Here is an 18,000-nt window from a genome sequence, read left to right on the forward strand (position 1 = left end):
ACACCTCCTCGCTGCTCCCTGAAGTCGGTGTGCAGCTGGAGGACGAACACCTCCTCGCTGCTCCCTGAAGTCGGTGTGCAGCTGGAGGACGAACACCTCCTCACTGCTCCCTGAAGTCAGTGTGCAGCTGGAGGACGAACACCTCCTCGCTGCTCCCTGAAGTCAGTGTGCAGCTGGAGGACGAACACCTCCTCACTGCTCCCTGAAGTCAGTGTGCAGCTGGAGGACGAACACCTCCTCGCTGCTCCCTGAAGTCGGTGTGCAGCTGGAGGACGAACACCTCCTCACTGCTCCCTGAAGTCGGTGTGCAGCTGGAGGACGAACACCTCCTCACTGCTCCCTGAAGTCGGTGTGCAGCTGGAGGACGAACACCTCCTCGCTGCTCCCTGAAGTCGGTGTGCAGCTGGAGGACGAACACCTCCTCGCTGCTCAGCGAACAAGAAAACTTGAAGCTATTTTTATTTAGAGGCACTTTGTTCTCACCAGCTAAAAATAAATAAAATTTGTATCAATGTGTCTTTGAATTCACGGAGAGTCTCCTCGGTGGTCATCGTCGTCTGATTTAAAACTGACTGCACAAACAGAAGAAATCAAAATGTCTGCAGAGTGTAAATGTTTATTCAAACCACCCAAATAAAAAGACATAATACTAGAGAAACACTGATGTAGTTATTAAATATGAGTGAAGAAGAAAACACACAGCTATGTGACGGGAAACAAAAAGGTGTGTGTGTGTGTGTCACAGCAGCCGTGGGTTCTCCTCCCTGTAGTCGTAGGGGTCTCCCTGGAAGGGCAGAGGAGGAGGGTGGTTACAGATGCCCATGAGGAAGATGATGATGGTGCCGACGGTCATCACCGGGGTCACCACGAAGAGGCAGAGGCGGTCCACCGTGCGGGCGATGCCGCTCCAGTTGTCCTTTTCCTGTGAAGAGAACACACACACACACACACACACACAACAAGGAAAGACGAATGATGAAGTGTGTAAAGTTACTGTTTCTGGAGGCGTTGAGGACATTCAGTGTATGGTTTGGACATTAATTAATTAGAATAATTGTCCAAATACCTGTTGATTTAATTAATTAAATATTTAAATATATATGTATATACAAATATAAATATATTCATATATATAATACTATATATAAACATATATATATATTTAATGTATTCATATATATATTTAAACACATATATATTTATATATATGTAATTAAATAGGGTTATATATATTTATATATATATTGAAATAGAGTTTTGTACATTTATTTTTATATATATTTAAATATATATAGTTACACCATTAATCAATCCCACGACAGAGTTCACTACAATTACAGTTACACCATCGACATATACAGTATATATATATATATAAATATATATTTATAAAAATATATTATATATTTAAATAGGGGTAGCGATCAGATCAGACGTTAGAGGGTTTTCAGGGAAACGTTACATTTCACTTAAACCATTTATGAATGAATAAATAGTTTGTGAAATGATCTTATTCCCTCTCCTTCTTTTTCCACACCATTAATAGCATTTAAGCATTTTCTACATGTAAAAACACAGTCAAATAAAAAGTAGGAGTGCTGAACTCAAAAGATGAGCGGCTCACCTCGTTGTAGTCGTTCTTGTTGCGCATGTGCTTGATGATGTAATTCGCTCCGTCCACGGCCGGCTTTATCTCCGCATACAGCTGGTCTGTGACTCCACCCTCATCCTTCGGCTTCACGACTACACACACACACACACGTAGTTATGAGAATATACCGCACCAACAAACATGTTTTAAATACATACATCGGGTAAAAACAAACAATCTGATTAATCTGTTTATTAAAGATGGATTTGTATTTCTTTTCTTTGAAGTCAGTTTCAGCTTCACTGCTCTGTCTGGTTGAGTCTCACGGCTCTCATGGGACAGGTGTCAGCATCCTGCTGCTGTCTGGCTCAGAACATGCCGCTGCTAACAGCTGCTCACAGCTAGCCCACGTTGATTGCAGCAATGCAGTGTTCCGCCACCAGGGGTCTCTCAATGGAAACGGATGCAGTTAAGTCGAAGCAGCGCGGGATCATGGGAGTTGTTGTCCTCATTGAACGCTAATGCTAGCTCAGCTAGTTTATTGGCCGGGTAAAATGTGGAAGTTAAAAAACACAAAAAAGTTCAACACAAAAAACCTGAAAGTGTAGAAATGTGACTTAAAACTTAAAGAGAATGAAACACACCCTCATCTGGATTCACAATACATAAACAACAAACATAAACAAAATAAAAATAAACACCATAAACAACAAAGACCATAAAAAACGAACAACATAAAAATAAACATCATAAACACAAACACGCCAAACAACATAAATATAAACACCATAAACACAATAAACATAAACAACATAAACATAAACACGTTAAACAACATAAACACGTTAAACAACATAAACACCATAAACATAAACAACATAAACAACATAAACACCATAAACAAACATAAACACCATAAACATAAACACGTTAAACAACATAAACATAAACATAAACAACAAACATAAACACGTTAAACAACATAAACATAAACACCATAAACATGTTAAACAACATAAACACCATAAACATAAACAACATAAACACCAGAAACATAAACATAAACACCATAAAAACATAAACATAAACACCATAAACATAAACAACATAAACATAAACACCATAAACCCCGGCGGCCTCGTGGCGCTCCGACGCCGCGCCGGGCGCCGTGACCTACCGGCGGCGTGCGTGGCTCGCGCCGCCAGCCCGTGGCGCTCCGACTGCTTCTCGAACATCAGCTCGCTGCGACTCTTCACGCTGTAGTATTCCTCCGCCGACGCGATGTAGCCCACCGAGCTGGAGCGCCGCGGCAGGGCGCCGTCCCACTGAGGCTCCTCCTCCGAGGGGCGGGACATGTGCAGGAGGCGGGGCAGCCGCTCCAGGAAGAACTGGACGAGGAGAATAAACAGATAAGTGTGTGTGTGTGTGTGTGTGCGTATGTGTGCGTGTTACCTTCATGGTCCAGTCAGACATGACGTGTGTGCGCGGCGTCCTGAAGTGCAGGTTGAGGACGACCACACAGTTCAACACCACCACCGTCACCAACACCATGATGAACATCAGGTACCTGACACACACACACATTTAAGGGAGACATTATGTGTGTGTGTGTGTGTTTTTGAGTGTTTTTGAGCCTTGAAAGTGGTGTCCCCACTCGACACCTCCTAATCAAGGTCCTCACGGGTCACTGATTACAAGTATGCGTGTGTGTGTCTCACTTGACGATCAGTGGAACAGACATGGACGTCTCCGGCAGCCTCTGAGAGATCAGCAGCAGGAAGACGGACTGAGCCAGCAGCACCGAGATGGACAGGGTCATCTTCTCCCCACCTACACACACACACACGCACACACACACACACACACACACAGTTTAAGACCCCGGCGATCCGGCGCGTGCGGGCGAGTGTGTGCGGCGCCCCCTGCTGACTGACTGTCGGCGGGCAGGTAGTAGACGAGCGAGGCCAGGAAGGAGATGAGCACACTGGGGATGATGATGTTCACGATGTAGAACAGCGGCTTGCGCTTGATGATGAGGTAGAAGGTGATGTCCTGGTGCTTGTTGCTCTCCATGGGGATGTGGCGGTACGTGTTCCTCTTGGCCGGCCGGTGGTTGATCTCCCACTCGCCGTTCTCTGGGGGGGGGGGGACACAGGAGGTCAGACAGGAGGTCACAGGAGGTCGAGAGGACGTTCGTATATATATTAATACATATAAATATGTATTAATATATATTTTAATAAATATACATATATATTAATAAATATAAACATGTATTAATAGATATCTTAATGAATATAAATATGTATTAAAATATATATATGAATACATATTATATATAATTATGTTAATATATATCTTAATACACATGGTGTGGAGGTGGAGTAGCAGCCATCTTTGAATCGAGCCTATTAATTAATCCTCAACCAAAATTACACTACACCTCATTTGAAAGCCTTGTTCTTAGTCTTTCACATCCAACCTGGAAAACACTACAGCCAATTCGATTTGTGATTCTGTACCGGCCACCAGGTCCATATTCAGAGTTTATATCTGAATTCTCAGAATTTATATCAAGTTTGGTTCTTAAAACCGATAAAGTTATTATTGTTGGAGATTTTAATATCCATGTGGATGTTGATAATGATTGCCTTAGTGCTGCATTCATCTCCTTGTTGGACTCGATTGGCTTCTGTCAGAGAGTACAGAAACCCACTCACAGCTTTGGCCACACGCTTGATCTTGTTCTTACTTATGGCGTTGACATTGAGCATTTGAACGTCTTCCCACAGAATCCTCTTCTGTCAGACCACAACCTCATAACTTTTGAATTTATACTACGGAGTGTACTCCGTTAGTCAAAAGTTTCTACACCAGATGTCTAACTGACAGTGCTGTAGCTAAATTTAAAGAAGCGATTCCGTCTGTTTTGATTCGATACCACGTCTCAATATAACAGAGGACTCCTGGTCTAACTTTAGTCCGTCCCAGATTGATCATCTTGTTGACAGTGCCATAGGCTCTCTGAGAATGACACTGGACTCGATAGCCCCTCTGAAGAAGAAGACAGTGAGGAAGAGGAGGTTTGCTCCTGGTATAACCCTCAGACCCGCAAACTGAAGCAACGTCACGAAAGCTTGAACGCATATGGCGTTCAACTAATCTCAAGAATCCCGCTTAGTTTGGCGAGATAGTCTTAAAACATATAAGAAGGCCCTCCGTAATGCCAGAGCAGCCTATTACTCATCAGTAATAGAGAAAAATAAAAACAACCCCAGGTTTCTCTTCAGCACTGTAGCCAGGCTGACAGAGAGTCACAGCTCTGTGGAGCCGAGCATTCCTATAAACCTCAGTGGTAATGACTTTATGAACTTCTTTAATGAAAAGATTTTAACTATTAGGGACAAGATTAATATTCTCTTGCCCATAACCTGTGCCAATCTGTCCTCAAGTGGAATGGCCTTGGAAACCGCTGTATGCCCTGGTGTATATTTGAGGGCTTTTCTCCCATCAACCGTGACCAATTATCTTCAACGGTTTCTACTTGAACACGCCTACCTGTCTCTTGGACCCCATCCCGACGAGGCTGCTTAAAGACGTTTTGCCTTTAATTGGCGGCTCTCTATTAGATATTATCAATGTGTCTCTGCTAACAGGCCACGTACCACACTCCTTCAAGGTGGCTGTTATTAAACCTCTCCTGAAGAAGCCCACTCTGGATCCAGAGGTGTTGGCTAACTACAGACCGATCTCTAACCTCCCTTCCTCTCCAAGATCCTTGAGAAAGTGGTCGCAAATCAGTTGTGCGACTTTCTACATCATAATAGTTTATTTGAGAAATTTCAATCAGGATTTAGAAAACACCACAGCACCGAGACGGCACTGGTGAAAATTACAAATGACCTCTTAATGGCAGCAGATAAAGGACTCCTCTCTGTCCTGGTCTTGTTAGACCTTAGTGCTGCATTCGACACCATTGACCATGACATCCTGTTACAGAGACTGGAGCAGTCGATTGGCATTTCAGGCACGGCACTAATTTGGTTTAAATCCTATTTATCAGATCGATCTCAGTTTGTATTTGTAAACGATGATGCCTCGATAACCACTAACGTTAATCACGGAGTTCCACAAGGTTCTGTGCTTGGACCAATTTTATTTACCTTATACATGCTTCCTTTGGGCAATATTATCAGGAAACACTCCATAAACTTTCATTGTTATGCAGATGATACTCAACTATATTTATCGATAAAACCAGAGGAGAGCAACCAACTCGGTAAAATTCAAGCATGTCTTAAAGACATAAAAACATGGATGACCTGCAATTTCTTGATGTTAAACTCAGACAAAACCGAAGTAATTTTAATCGGCCCTGAGCACCTCAGAGATCAATTATCTGGTGATGTGGATTCTGTAGACGGCATTGCCCTGGCATCCAACACCACTGTAAAGAATCTTGGCGTTATCTTTGATCGACTTGTCCTTTAACTCCCACGTAAAGCAAATCTCAAGGACTGCATTCTTTCATCTACGTAATATTTCAAAAATCAGGCACATCTTGTCTCAAAAGATGCAGAAAAATTGGTTCACGTTGTTACTTGAGACTGGATTACTGCAACTCCTTATTATCAGGCTGCTCTAATAAATCTCTTAGGTCCCTCCAGTTGATCCAGAATGCTGCAGCTCGTGTTCTCACTAAAACTAAGAAAAGAGATCACATCACTCCTGCACTAGCTGCTCTGCACTGGCTCCCAGTAAAATCAAGAATCACTTTTAAAATTCTTCTCTTAACCTACAAAGCCTTGATTGGTGATGCACCATCATATCTTAAGGAGCTTGTAGTACCATATTGCCCCACTAGAGAGCTACGCTCACTAAATGCGGGACTACTTGTAGTTCCTAGAGTCTTAAAAAGTAGAATGGGAGCCAGAGCCTTTAGTTATCAAGCTCCTCTTTTATGGAACCAGCTTCCAATTTCAGTCCGGGAGGCAGACACAGTCACCTCATTTAAGAGTAGACTTAAGACCTTCCTCTTTGACAGAGCTTATAGTTAGGGCTGAATCAGGTTTGCCCTGGTCCAGCCCCTTGATATGCTGCTATAGGCTTATAGCTGCCGGGGGACGTTTTAGGATGCACTGAGTACCTATCTCCTCTTTTTTTTTTTTTTTTTTCTCTCCTTAAGGATGAATTTTCATCTGTCAATCACACGTTACTAACTCTGCTTTCTCCCCGGAGTCCTTTTGACTTCACGTCTCATGGGGTCATCGGACCCTATGAGACGACATAGATCCTATCTGCCTGATGGATCATCGAGGTCTGGGTCGTGGAATTCCTGCTCCTGACTACGCCACTGTCCTGTTGAGACTCCGCCCACTGTTGAGACTCCGCCCACTCCTCCTCCCCACCGCCATCTGCCTGATGGATCGTGGAGGTCTCCATCGTGGAATATGCCTACTATGAACTATTCATACACTCTGTCATATTCATTGAATGTATTTTAACTCTAGATCTGTCCTTCTGTACACATGACATCTATTGCATCTGTCCATCCTGGAGAGGGATCCTCCTCTGTTGCTCTCCTCCAGGTTTCTTCCCTTTTTTTCCCCCTGAAGGGTTATTTGGGAGTTTTTCCTGGTCCGATGTGAGGTTTTGGGGCAGGGATGTCTATGTGTACAGATTGTAAAGCACTCCGAGACAAATTTGTAATTTGTGAAATTGGGCTATACAAATAAACTGAATTGAAACTGAATTGAATGTATTAAGATATATTTTAAAATATATAAATATGTACATAAAATAAATAAATATATATATTAATAAATATCTTAATAAATATGTATTAAGTTAGAGCTTAATAAATATGTATTAAGTTATAGCTTAATAAATATGTATTAATATTTTAATAAATATGTATTAATATATTAAGAAATATGTTTTAATATATTAATAAATACGTAATAATATCTTAATAAATATGTATTAATATCTTAATAAATATGTAATAATATCTTAATAAATATGTATTCATATCTTAATGAATCTAGATCTGTGTTGATACCCGTGAAGCTGGCCGGGTCGATGATGATCCACTCCACCATCCACGTGTTGTCTTCGTCTCCTTCCTGCTTCAGCAGCATCTGGATCTCTTTGGCGTTGTAGGTTAGAGAGCTGCAAAGCATCATGGGAAGTAGTTTGGAGCGCTAACCGGAGGAAAACTTCTACTACAGATATTGTCTAGAAAGTGTTAGCTGGTCTGAAGCGTTATGTGACCTTTCGTGACTTATTGGTTAAACGGTATTTGTTTAAACCGCCTTATAAGTCCTTGACTTGTTGTTCGTTAGCTTAGTTTTCTGATGTTTTTTGTGGATGTTTGCACCTAAATCATGATACATTGTTTTTGCAGTTTGTATGTTTATTATTCTGATCTGTAAAATATGAGGAATCTGGTCAGAATGAGGGAAAGCTACAGATTGTTGACATTCTGTCACAAAGGAAACACGGATGTCCTATTTCACACACCCTCCTCCGGGCCTTGAACGCACCACGTGACGCCACGTGACGTCACGTGACGCCACGTCTGGTTAAAGCGCCTCACGTGAACTTGAGCGTGCAGTTCTGCCAGTCGAAGGGGAAGTAGTTGACGTTGATGGCGCAGGAGGAGCGGAAGATGGCCGGAGGCAACCAGTAGCAGAGACCCGTGTTGTCCACCAGTACGTTGCTGTAGTAGGCCACCTGGAACTGGGCATCGTTACTGGGAGGGGGAGGAGTCAGGAGGATTACAACGCACACGTATACACTTACATGCACCTAAATATACTATATGTGATCCATCCAGGAATCTCAACCCGAGGTCCGTCTAGTGGCTGCTCCGGAGCCGTCAGTCACATCACGGGATTTTACTCAACTTTAAAATCTTTTGGATACGTGTTGATGTGCATTCAAAAGACGTTCAGCTTCTTCGAGACGTGTGAACATTGCATAACAGCACATAACGACGGCCTCCCGTTTAAAATGAACACGTATGAGATGTGTAGTTGGAGATCATCTGCGTATTATCTCATTATCAGTCCAAGAAGAAGAACACGAGGCAAACACACGGGGACCGAGGACCGAACCCTGAGGAACACCAGGAAGCAGAGTTTCACATGAAGAAAGGCGTGTTCGCCCCAATTTATAGATTCGTATTTTAATTAATGAACAAATGTATTTATTATGATCTTTTCTGTGAGCCAAAAAACACTCAATTATTCTACATATAGAATATATTCTATATGAAGAGTTACTTCTCTGTTGGAAGGGATTGAAGGCTTCGGAAGATGTCTCTGTGTCCGCACACGTCAACAAACCAGAAGGAAAGAAGCTCTCACTTGTTTTCCAGCACGATCTCCGGCAGCCACACCATGCTGGTGGGCAGGCGGAGCATGTCGATGCCATCGAACTCCGTCACGTTCCATGTCAGCCGGTAGTCCGTCCACGTCTGTGAGGGAATGAACACACGCAATAAACGAGGAGCACTCGGTAACTTTAACGTAAACGAGGAGCACTCAAAAACTTTAAGAAACGTAAACGTGGAGCACCCGGTAACTTTAACTCACGTGTTCGATCCAGACATTGGTGAGCAGAGTCTCGTCCACTTCTTTCTGCAGAGGAAAAACTAAATAAGTGACACTTTTTAAATTAAAGATACAAAATTCAAAACTATTGTCACTTCATTATTAACTTTACTTTTCTTGCATTTCTTTTACTACATTTTATTCCTGCTGCCGTAACCTGAGCGTTATTCGGTTTGGAAAATTAAAATGTAAACATGAATACGGTTTAATAACACTGTTTAGTGACTAACAACTATATATGTTTATATAATCTTTATTCCACACTACCACATTGTAACTATTGATTTTTTACTTTAAGAATTGTGCTGCAACAATTATTATTATCGTTTGGTCAACAAAAAAATATCTAAACAGTGAAAACTGTGTTTTTAAATATCTGATGTATAATAAATAATTATTAGAAATAAAATAATAATAGATATTCAGTTAAATACGACAATATATATATATATATATAAAGCAGGAAATCTTTATATTTGAGAGTTCTGCCATTTCCCGGCTCACCAGGGAGATGAGGTTGGACAGCGTGAGCGCCAGGTACACGTCCACCGCGTCCTGCTGCCGCTCCACCGGCCGCAGCTCCTTCACGTAGTCGCGCTCCGTGATCAGGTAGTTGATGAGCCGCTCCTCCTCGTTCCTGCTCCAGCAGCCTGAGGACGCCAGTACACACATGAGGACAAGTACATGCACCTAGTACAGGAACAAGTACATGCACCTAGTACAGGAACAAGTACATGTACCTAGTACAGGAACAAGTACATGCACCTAGTACAGGAACAAGTACATGCACCTAGTACAGGAACAAGTACATGCACCTAGGACAGGAACAAGTACATGCACCTAGGACAGGAACAAGTACATGCACCTAGTACAGGAACAAGTACATGCACCTAGGACAGGAACAAGTACATGCACCTAGGACAGGAACAAGTACATGCACCTAGTACAGGAACAAGTACATGCACCTAGGACAGGAACAAGTACATGCACCTAGGACAGGAACAAGTACATGCACCTAGGACAGGAACAAGTACATGCACCTAGTACAGGAACAAGTACATGCACCTAGTACAGGAACAAGTACATGCACCTAGGACAGGAACAAGTACATGCACCTAGTACAGGAACAAGTACATGGACCTAGTACAGGAACAAGTACATGGACCTAGTACAGGAACAAGTACATGAAACCTAGTACAGGAACAAGTACATGCACCTAGTACAGGAACAAGTACATGCACCTAGTACAGGAACAAGTACATGCACCTAGTACAGGAACAAGTACATGCACCTAGTACAGGAACAAGTACATGAAACCTAGTACAGGAACAAGTACATGCAGCTAGTACAGGAACAAGTACATGCACCTAGTACAGGAAAAAGTACATGCACCTAGTACAGGAAAAAGTACATGCACCTAGTACAGGAACAAGTACATGAAACCTAGTACAGGAACAAGTACATGCACCTAGTACAGGAAAAAGTACATGCACCTAGTACAGGAACAAGTACATGAAACCTAGTACAGGAACAAGTACATGCACCTAGTACAGGAACAAGTACATGCATCTAGTACAGGAACAAGTACATGAAACCTAGTACAGGAACAATTACATGAAACCTAGTACAGGAACAAGTACATGAAACCTAGTACAGGAACAAGTACATGCACCTAGTACAGGAACAAGTACATGAAACCTAGTACAGGAACAAGTACATGCACCTAGTACAGGAACAAGTACATGAAACCTAGTACAGGAACAAGTACATGCACAAGTACATGAAACCTAGTACAGGAACAATTACATGAAACCTAGTACAGGAACAAGTACATGTACCTAGTACAGGAACAAGTACATGCACCTAGTACAGGAACAATTACATGAAACCTAGTACAGGAACAAGTACATGAAACCTAGTACAGGAACAAGTACATGCACCTAGTACAGGAACAAGTACATGCACCTAGTACAGGAACAAGTACATGCACCTAGTACAGGAACAAGTACATGCACCTAGTACAGGAACAAGTACATGAAACCTAGTACAGGAACAAGTACATGCACCTAGTACAGGAACAAGTACATGCACCTAGTACAGGAACAAGTACATGAAACCTAGTACAGGAACAAGTACATGCACCTAGTACAGGAACAAGTACATGCACCTAGTACAGGAACAAGTACATGAAACCTAGTACAGGAACAATTACATGAAACCTAGTACAGGAACAAGTACATGAAACCTAGTACAGGAACAAGTACATGCACCTAGTACAGGAACAAGTACATGAAACCTAGTACAGGAACAAGTACATGCACCTAGTACAGGAACAAGTACATGAAACCTAGTACAGGAACAAGTACATGTACCTAGTACAGGAACAAGTACATGCACAAGTACATGAAACCTAGTACAGGAACAATTACATGAAACCTAGTACAGGAACAAGTACATGCACCTAGTACAGGAACAATTACATGAAACCTAGTACAGGAACAATTACATGAAACCTAGTACAGGAACAAGTACATGCACCTAGTACAGGAACAAGTACATGAAACCTAGTACAGGAACAAGTACATGAAACCTAGTACAGGAACAAGTACATGAAACCTAGTACAGGAACAAGTACATGAAACCTAGTACAGGAACAAGTACATGAAACCTAGTACAGGAACAAGTACATGTACCTAGTACAGGAACAAGTACATGAAACCTAGTACAGGAACAAGTACATGCACCTAGTACAGGAACAAGTACATGAAACCTAGTACAGGAACAAGTACATGAAACCTAGTACAGGAACAAGTACATGCACCTAGTACAGGAACAAGTACATGAAACCTAGTACAGGAACAAGTACATGCACCTAGTACAGGAACAAGTACATGCACCTAGTACAGGAACAAGTACATGAAACCTAGTACAGGAACAAGTACATGAAACCTAGTACAGGAACAAGTACATGTACCTAGTACAGGAACAAGTACATGAAACCTAGTACAGGAACAAGTACATGCACCTAGTACAGGAACAAGTACATGCACCTAGTACAGGAACAAGTACATGAAACCTAGTACAGGAACAAGTACATGAAACCTAGTACAGGAACAAGTACATGAAACCTAGTACAGGAACAAGTACATGCACCTAGTACAGGAACAAGTACATGAAACCTAGTACAGGAACAATTACATGAAACCTAGTACAGGAACAAGTACATGTACCTAGTACAGGAACAAGTACATGCACCTAGTACAGGAACAAGTACATGAAACCTAGTACAGGAACAAGTACATGAAACCTAGTACAGGAACAAGTACATGAAACCTAGTACAGGAACAAGTACATGCACCTAGTACAGGAACAAGTACATGAAACCTAGTACAGGAACAAGTACATGAAACCTAGTACAGGAACAAGTACATGAAACCTAGTACAGGAACAAGTACATGCACCTAGTACAGGAACAAGTACATGAAACCTAGTACAGGAACAAGTACATGAAACCTAGTACAGGAACAAGTACATGAAACCTAGTACAGGAACAAGTACATGAAACCTAGTACAGGAACAAGTACATTGACCTAGTACAGGAACAAGTACATGCACCTAGTACAGGAACAAGTACATGAAACCTAGTACAGGAACAAGTACATGAAACCTAGTACAGGAACAAGTACATGCACCTAGTACAGGAACAAGTACATGAAACCTAGTACAGGAACAAGTACATGAAACCTAGTACAGGAACAAGTACATGAAACCTAGTACAGGAACAAGTACATGAAACCTAGTACAGGAACAAGTACATGCACCTAGTACAGGAACAAGTACATGAAACCTAGTACAGGAACAAGTACATGAAACCTAGTACAGGAACAAGTACATGCACCTAGTACAGGAACAAGTACATGAAACCTAGTACAGGAACAAGTACATGAAACCTAGTACAGGAACAAGTACATGAAACCTAGTACAGGAACAAGTACATGAAACCTAGTACAGGAACAAGTACATGAAACCTAGTACAGGAACAAGTACATGAAACCTAGTACAGGAACAAGTACATGAAACCTAGTACAGGAACAAGTACATGAAACCTAGTACAGGAACAAGTACATGAAACCTAGTACAGGAACAAGTACATGAAACCTAGTACAGGAACAAGTACATGCACCTAGTACAGGAACAAGTACATGAAACCTAGTACAGGAACAAGTACATGAAACCTAGTACAGGAACAAGTACATGCACCTAGTACAGGAACAAGTACATGAAACCTAGTACAGGAACAAGTACATGAAACCTAGTACAGGAACAAGTACATGCACCTAGTACAGGAACAAGTACATGAAACCTAGTACAGGAACAAGTACATGCACCTAGTACAGGAACAAGTACATGAAACCTAGTACAGGAACAAGTACATGCACCTAGTACAGGAACAAGTACATGAAACCTAGTACAGGAACAAGTACATGAAACCTAGTACAGGAACAAGTACATGAAACCTAGTACAGGAACAAGTACATGAAACCTAGTACAGGAACAAGTACATGCACCTAGTACAGGAACAAGTACATGAAACCTAGTACAGGAACAAGTACATGGACCTAGTACAGGAACAAGTACATGAAACCTAGTACAGGAACAAGTACATGCACCTAGTACAGGAACAAGTACATGAAACCTAGTACAGGAACAAGTACATGAAACCTAGTACAGGAACAAGTACATGAAACCTAGTACAGGAACAAGTACATGAAACCTAGTACAGGAACAAGTACATGAAACCTAGTACAGGAACAAGTACATGAAACCTAGTACAGGAACAAGTACATGAAACCTAGTACAGGAACAAGTACATGAAACCTAGTACAGGAACAAGTACATGAAACCTAGTACAGGAACAAGTACATGAAACCTAGTACAGGAACAAGTACATGAAACCTAGTACAGGAACAAGTACATGAAACCTAGTACAGGAACAAGTACATGAAACCTAGTACAGGAACAAGTACATGCACCTAGTACAGGAACAAGTACATGAAACCTAGTACAGGAACAAGTACATGAAACCTAGTACAGGAACAAGTACATGCACCTAGTACAGGAACAAGTACATGAAACCTAGTACAGGAACAAGTACATGAAACCTAGTACAGGAACAAGTACATGAAACCTAGTACAGGAACAAGTACATGAAACCTAGTACAGGAACAAGTCCATGCACCTAGTACAGGAACAAGTACATGAAACCTAGTACAGGAACAAGTACATGCACCTAGTACAGGAACAAGTACATGAAACCTAGTACAGGAACAAGTACATGTACCTAGTACAGGAACAAGTACATGCACCTAGTACAGGAACAAGTACATGAAACCTAGTACAGGAACAAGTACATGAAACCTAGTACAGGAACAAGTACATGAAACCTAGTACAGGAACAAGTACATGAAACCTAGTACAGGAACAAGTACATGAAACCTAGTACAGGAACAAGTACATGCACCTAGTACAGGAACAAGTACATGAAACCTAGTACAGGAACAAGTACATGAAACCTAGTACAGGAACAAGTACATGCACCTAGTACAGGAACAAGTACATGAAACCTAGTACAGGAACAAGTACATGTACCTAGTACAGGAACAAGTACATGCACCTAGTACAGGAACAAGTACATGCACCTAGTACAGGAACAAGTACATGAAACCTAGTACAGGAACAAGTACATGAAACCTAGTACAGGAACAAGTACATGAAACCTAGTACAGGAACACGTACATGAAACCTAGTACAGGAACAAGTACATGAAACCTAGTACAGGAACACGTACATGAAACCTAGTACAGGAACAAGTACATGAAACCTAGTACAGGAACAAGTACATGAAACCTAGTACAGGAACAAGTACATGAAACCTAGTACAGGAACACGTACATGAAACCTAGTACAGGAACAAGTACATGAAACCTAGTACAGGAACAAGTACATGTACCTCTGAGATGTAGTACTCTTGTATATTCCTCCACTCACAGTTATCAAACACAAGTAAAATAGAACTAAATAAAAAATGTAAATAAAACATTTATTTAAAAAATCTAATATTTCTCGGAGCATTATTATATATGAAGTGAACACACACAGACTCACACACACACACAGACTCACACACACACACACACACACACTCATACAGACTCACACACACACACAGACTCACAGACACACACACACTCACACACACACAGACTCATACAGACTCACACACACACAGACTCACAGACACACTCACACACACACACACACTCACACACACACAGACTCATACACTCACACACACACACACACTCACTCACACACACACTCATACAGACTCACACACACACAGACTCACAGACACACACACACTCACAGACTCATACAGACTCACACACACACACACACACACACTCACAGACACACTCACACACACACACACACAGACTCATACAGACTCACACACACACACACACACTCACAGACACACACACACACTCACACACACACACACACTCAGACACACTCACACACACACTCACACACACAGGTCATATTTCACAGCAGCTGTCACTCAACAGCTGCTCTTTGCACACGACCCTCTAAACTCGGCCATCTTTGTTTGTGCTCATATATTTTAATTTTTGACTTAGCGTCAATAATCTATAAACGTCAACAACTCCACGTATTAAAACTCATTTTCATCTCCAACTGTTATGAAACAGTAATAAAGCTTTTAATATTTATAATATATTTATTTAAGCTGAGACCAGTGAATGTTTTGGTGTTTTTGCTTTTTAAGAAATTAATTTAAATTACTTAAAATTGTTGGTTCAAGCATCCGAGTGACATTTTAAATGGTTAATTATATTTATAGTTTACACTTTAATAAACACTCTCAAGGTGCTTCACACACACACACACACACACACACACAACGTTGTGCTCGTGATAATACTCAAAACAACCACGATCATAAAGTGGGAATAAAACCGGAAGAATTAAATCTCAGGACTCGTGTTCAAAAGTAAATAAAAACAAAGACTATTTGTTTATTAATTTATATAATTTCACTCTGCTGAGTGTTATTCTTTAGAATGTGTTATTTATTACACAGAAGACACGATAAATATTAATATTCACGACATGAAGTTGTTTACACGAAAGCTTCACGATGACAAAAAGGTAAACAAGTGTGTGAGAGGCTGAACTCACCAGGAGAGAGGAGCAGGAGGAGCAGCAGGAGGAAGGAGAGAGGAGCTGCAGGCCGGAGCGTCATGGCGGACTGAAGGAGACGAGGAGTCAGCTGGCTCCTAGAGGAGGAGTGAGTGACGAGGAGCAGCTGCAGCCAGGGGGGAGGAGCTAGGAGCCCCGGAGCCTAAAGGGAGCAGGAGGAGGAACAAGGAGTCTCCTGCAGCCTAAAGGGAGCAGGAGGAGGAACTAGGAGCCTCCTGCAGCCTAAAGGGAGCAGGAGGAGGAACTAGGAGCCTCCTGCAGCCTAAAGGGAGCAGGAGGAGGAGCTAGGAGCCTTTAATGAGTTAGAAATAAAACAAACGAATGTCTCAATTATATTTAGTTTTACTTCCTTTTTGGAAAATTTGACTGAAAACGATTGTTGAAATAAAAAAAGTGTGTGTGTGTCTGTGTGTGTAGTTGCAGCAGCTCAGACACACAACATGATCATAACACAGAACGTTGTTGCTCATCAATAATCTTTAATTATAACTTTCAGTCTTAATTTAATATAAAAACAGGAAAGTCTCTCTGGAGCCGTTTGACCCTTCAGGGCCTCCATAGAAACTCAAAACTCACATTAAAAACACGTTTACACCACGAGATGCTCCTAAATGTGACACACACACTCACACTCTCACACACACACACACCCTCTCACACACACATTATTTAATTGTAAAAAAACACATATTTAAACTTAAAAGAAAAAGAAAAGAAGTTTAGTTTAATATCATTTAAAAAATGTCAGTGTGACAATTTGCCCCGCCCCCTCACAGTGACAGGCCCCTCCCCCCCTCACAGCGACAGGTCGCCGCCCCCCTTGGCCCGCCCGCTGCTCAGGCTGTGGATCATGGCGATCATGGAGGAGTGTTTGCTGAGCTCGTCCTCCTTCTGCTTCAGCTTCACCTCCAGATGCATCTTCTGCAGCTCCAGAGACGACGCCTAGCAACAGGAAACGCATCGTCATCATCACCATCATCACCATCATCACTATCATCATCATCATCACCACCATCATCATCATCACTATCATCATCATCACCACCACCATCATCACCATCATCATCATCATCATCACCACCATCATCATCACCATCATCATCACCATCATCATCATCACCATCATCCTCACCATCATCATCACTATCATCATCATCACCACCACCATCATCATCACCTCTTCCTCCTCACCTTGATGCTGGCGTCCTTCCTCGCCTGCTCCGTCTTGTTCAGCTCTTTCCTCAAAGCGTCCCTCGTCTCCTCGAGATCTCTCCTCTCTCCTTCCTTCAGCTGCAGCTTCTGCTCCTCGACCCTCAGGTCACCATGGAGACCTGCAGAGACACTTTAGTCCACAGGGGGCGCCAGAACCAACACTACCACTTTAGTCCACAGGGGGCGCCAGAACCAACACTACCACTTTAGACCACAGGGGGCACCAGAACCAACACTACCACTTTAGTCCACAGGGGGCAGCAGAACCAACACTACCACTTTAGTCCACAGGGA

General features: G+C 42.0%; 2 protein-coding genes across 3 annotated transcripts in view; both read right to left on the reverse strand.

The window, feature by feature from the left end:
- Window positions 1-600: 600 nt before the first annotated feature.
- chrnd (cholinergic receptor, nicotinic, delta (muscle)) lies at window positions 601-16,554 on the reverse strand. Its single transcript, XM_056434558.1, has 12 exons — window positions 16,474-16,554; window positions 9,712-9,857; window positions 9,190-9,234; window positions 8,962-9,071; window positions 8,190-8,345; window positions 7,653-7,762; window positions 3,526-3,726; window positions 3,310-3,421; window positions 3,044-3,158; window positions 2,769-2,979; window positions 1,625-1,743; window positions 601-922 (listed from the first exon to the last, which is right to left on the reverse strand). The coding sequence occupies exons 1-12, from the start codon at window positions 16,535-16,537 to the stop codon at window positions 740-742; spliced, it is 1,572 nt and encodes a 523-aa protein (XP_056290533.1). The 5' UTR covers window positions 16,538-16,554; the 3' UTR covers window positions 601-739.
- Window positions 16,555-17,289: 735 nt separating this feature from the next.
- The window catches only part of cip2a (cellular inhibitor of PP2A), a 16,485-nt gene continuing 15,774 nt past the window's right edge, over window positions 17,290-18,000 (reverse strand). For both annotated transcript variants that reach the window (XM_056434631.1, XM_056434630.1), the window contains exons 21-22: window positions 17,686-17,825; window positions 17,290-17,436 (exon numbers count right to left, since the gene is read on the reverse strand). In XM_056434631.1, the coding sequence (XP_056290606.1) occupies window positions 17,290-17,436; window positions 17,686-17,825 (287 nt within the window). The remainder of the gene's footprint in view (window positions 17,437-17,685; window positions 17,826-18,000) is intronic.

Source organism: Pseudoliparis swirei, chromosome 16, assembly GCF_029220125.1.
Source record: "Pseudoliparis swirei isolate HS2019 ecotype Mariana Trench chromosome 16, NWPU_hadal_v1, whole genome shotgun sequence".
In the NCBI taxonomy this organism is placed as follows: Eukaryota; Metazoa; Chordata; class Actinopteri; order Perciformes; family Liparidae; genus Pseudoliparis; species Pseudoliparis swirei.

What these genes read in the sequence shown, in the direction of transcription:
- chrnd (XM_056434558.1), bottom strand. Translation starts at nt 16,537, where the DNA reads ATGACGCTCCGGCCTGCAGCTCCTCTCTCCTTCCTCCTGCTGCTCCTC. An exon ending in CCTCCTGCTCCTCTCTCCTG is followed by an intron (nt 9,858 to 16,473) that starts GTGAGTTCAGCC and finishes TGGCGTCCTCAG; the next exon opens with GCTGCTGGAGCAGGAACGAG. An exon ending in CTACTACCTGCCCGCCGACA is followed by an intron (nt 3,422 to 3,525) that starts GTCAGTCAGCAG and finishes GTGTGTGTGTAG; the next exon opens with GTGGGGAGAAGATGACCCTG.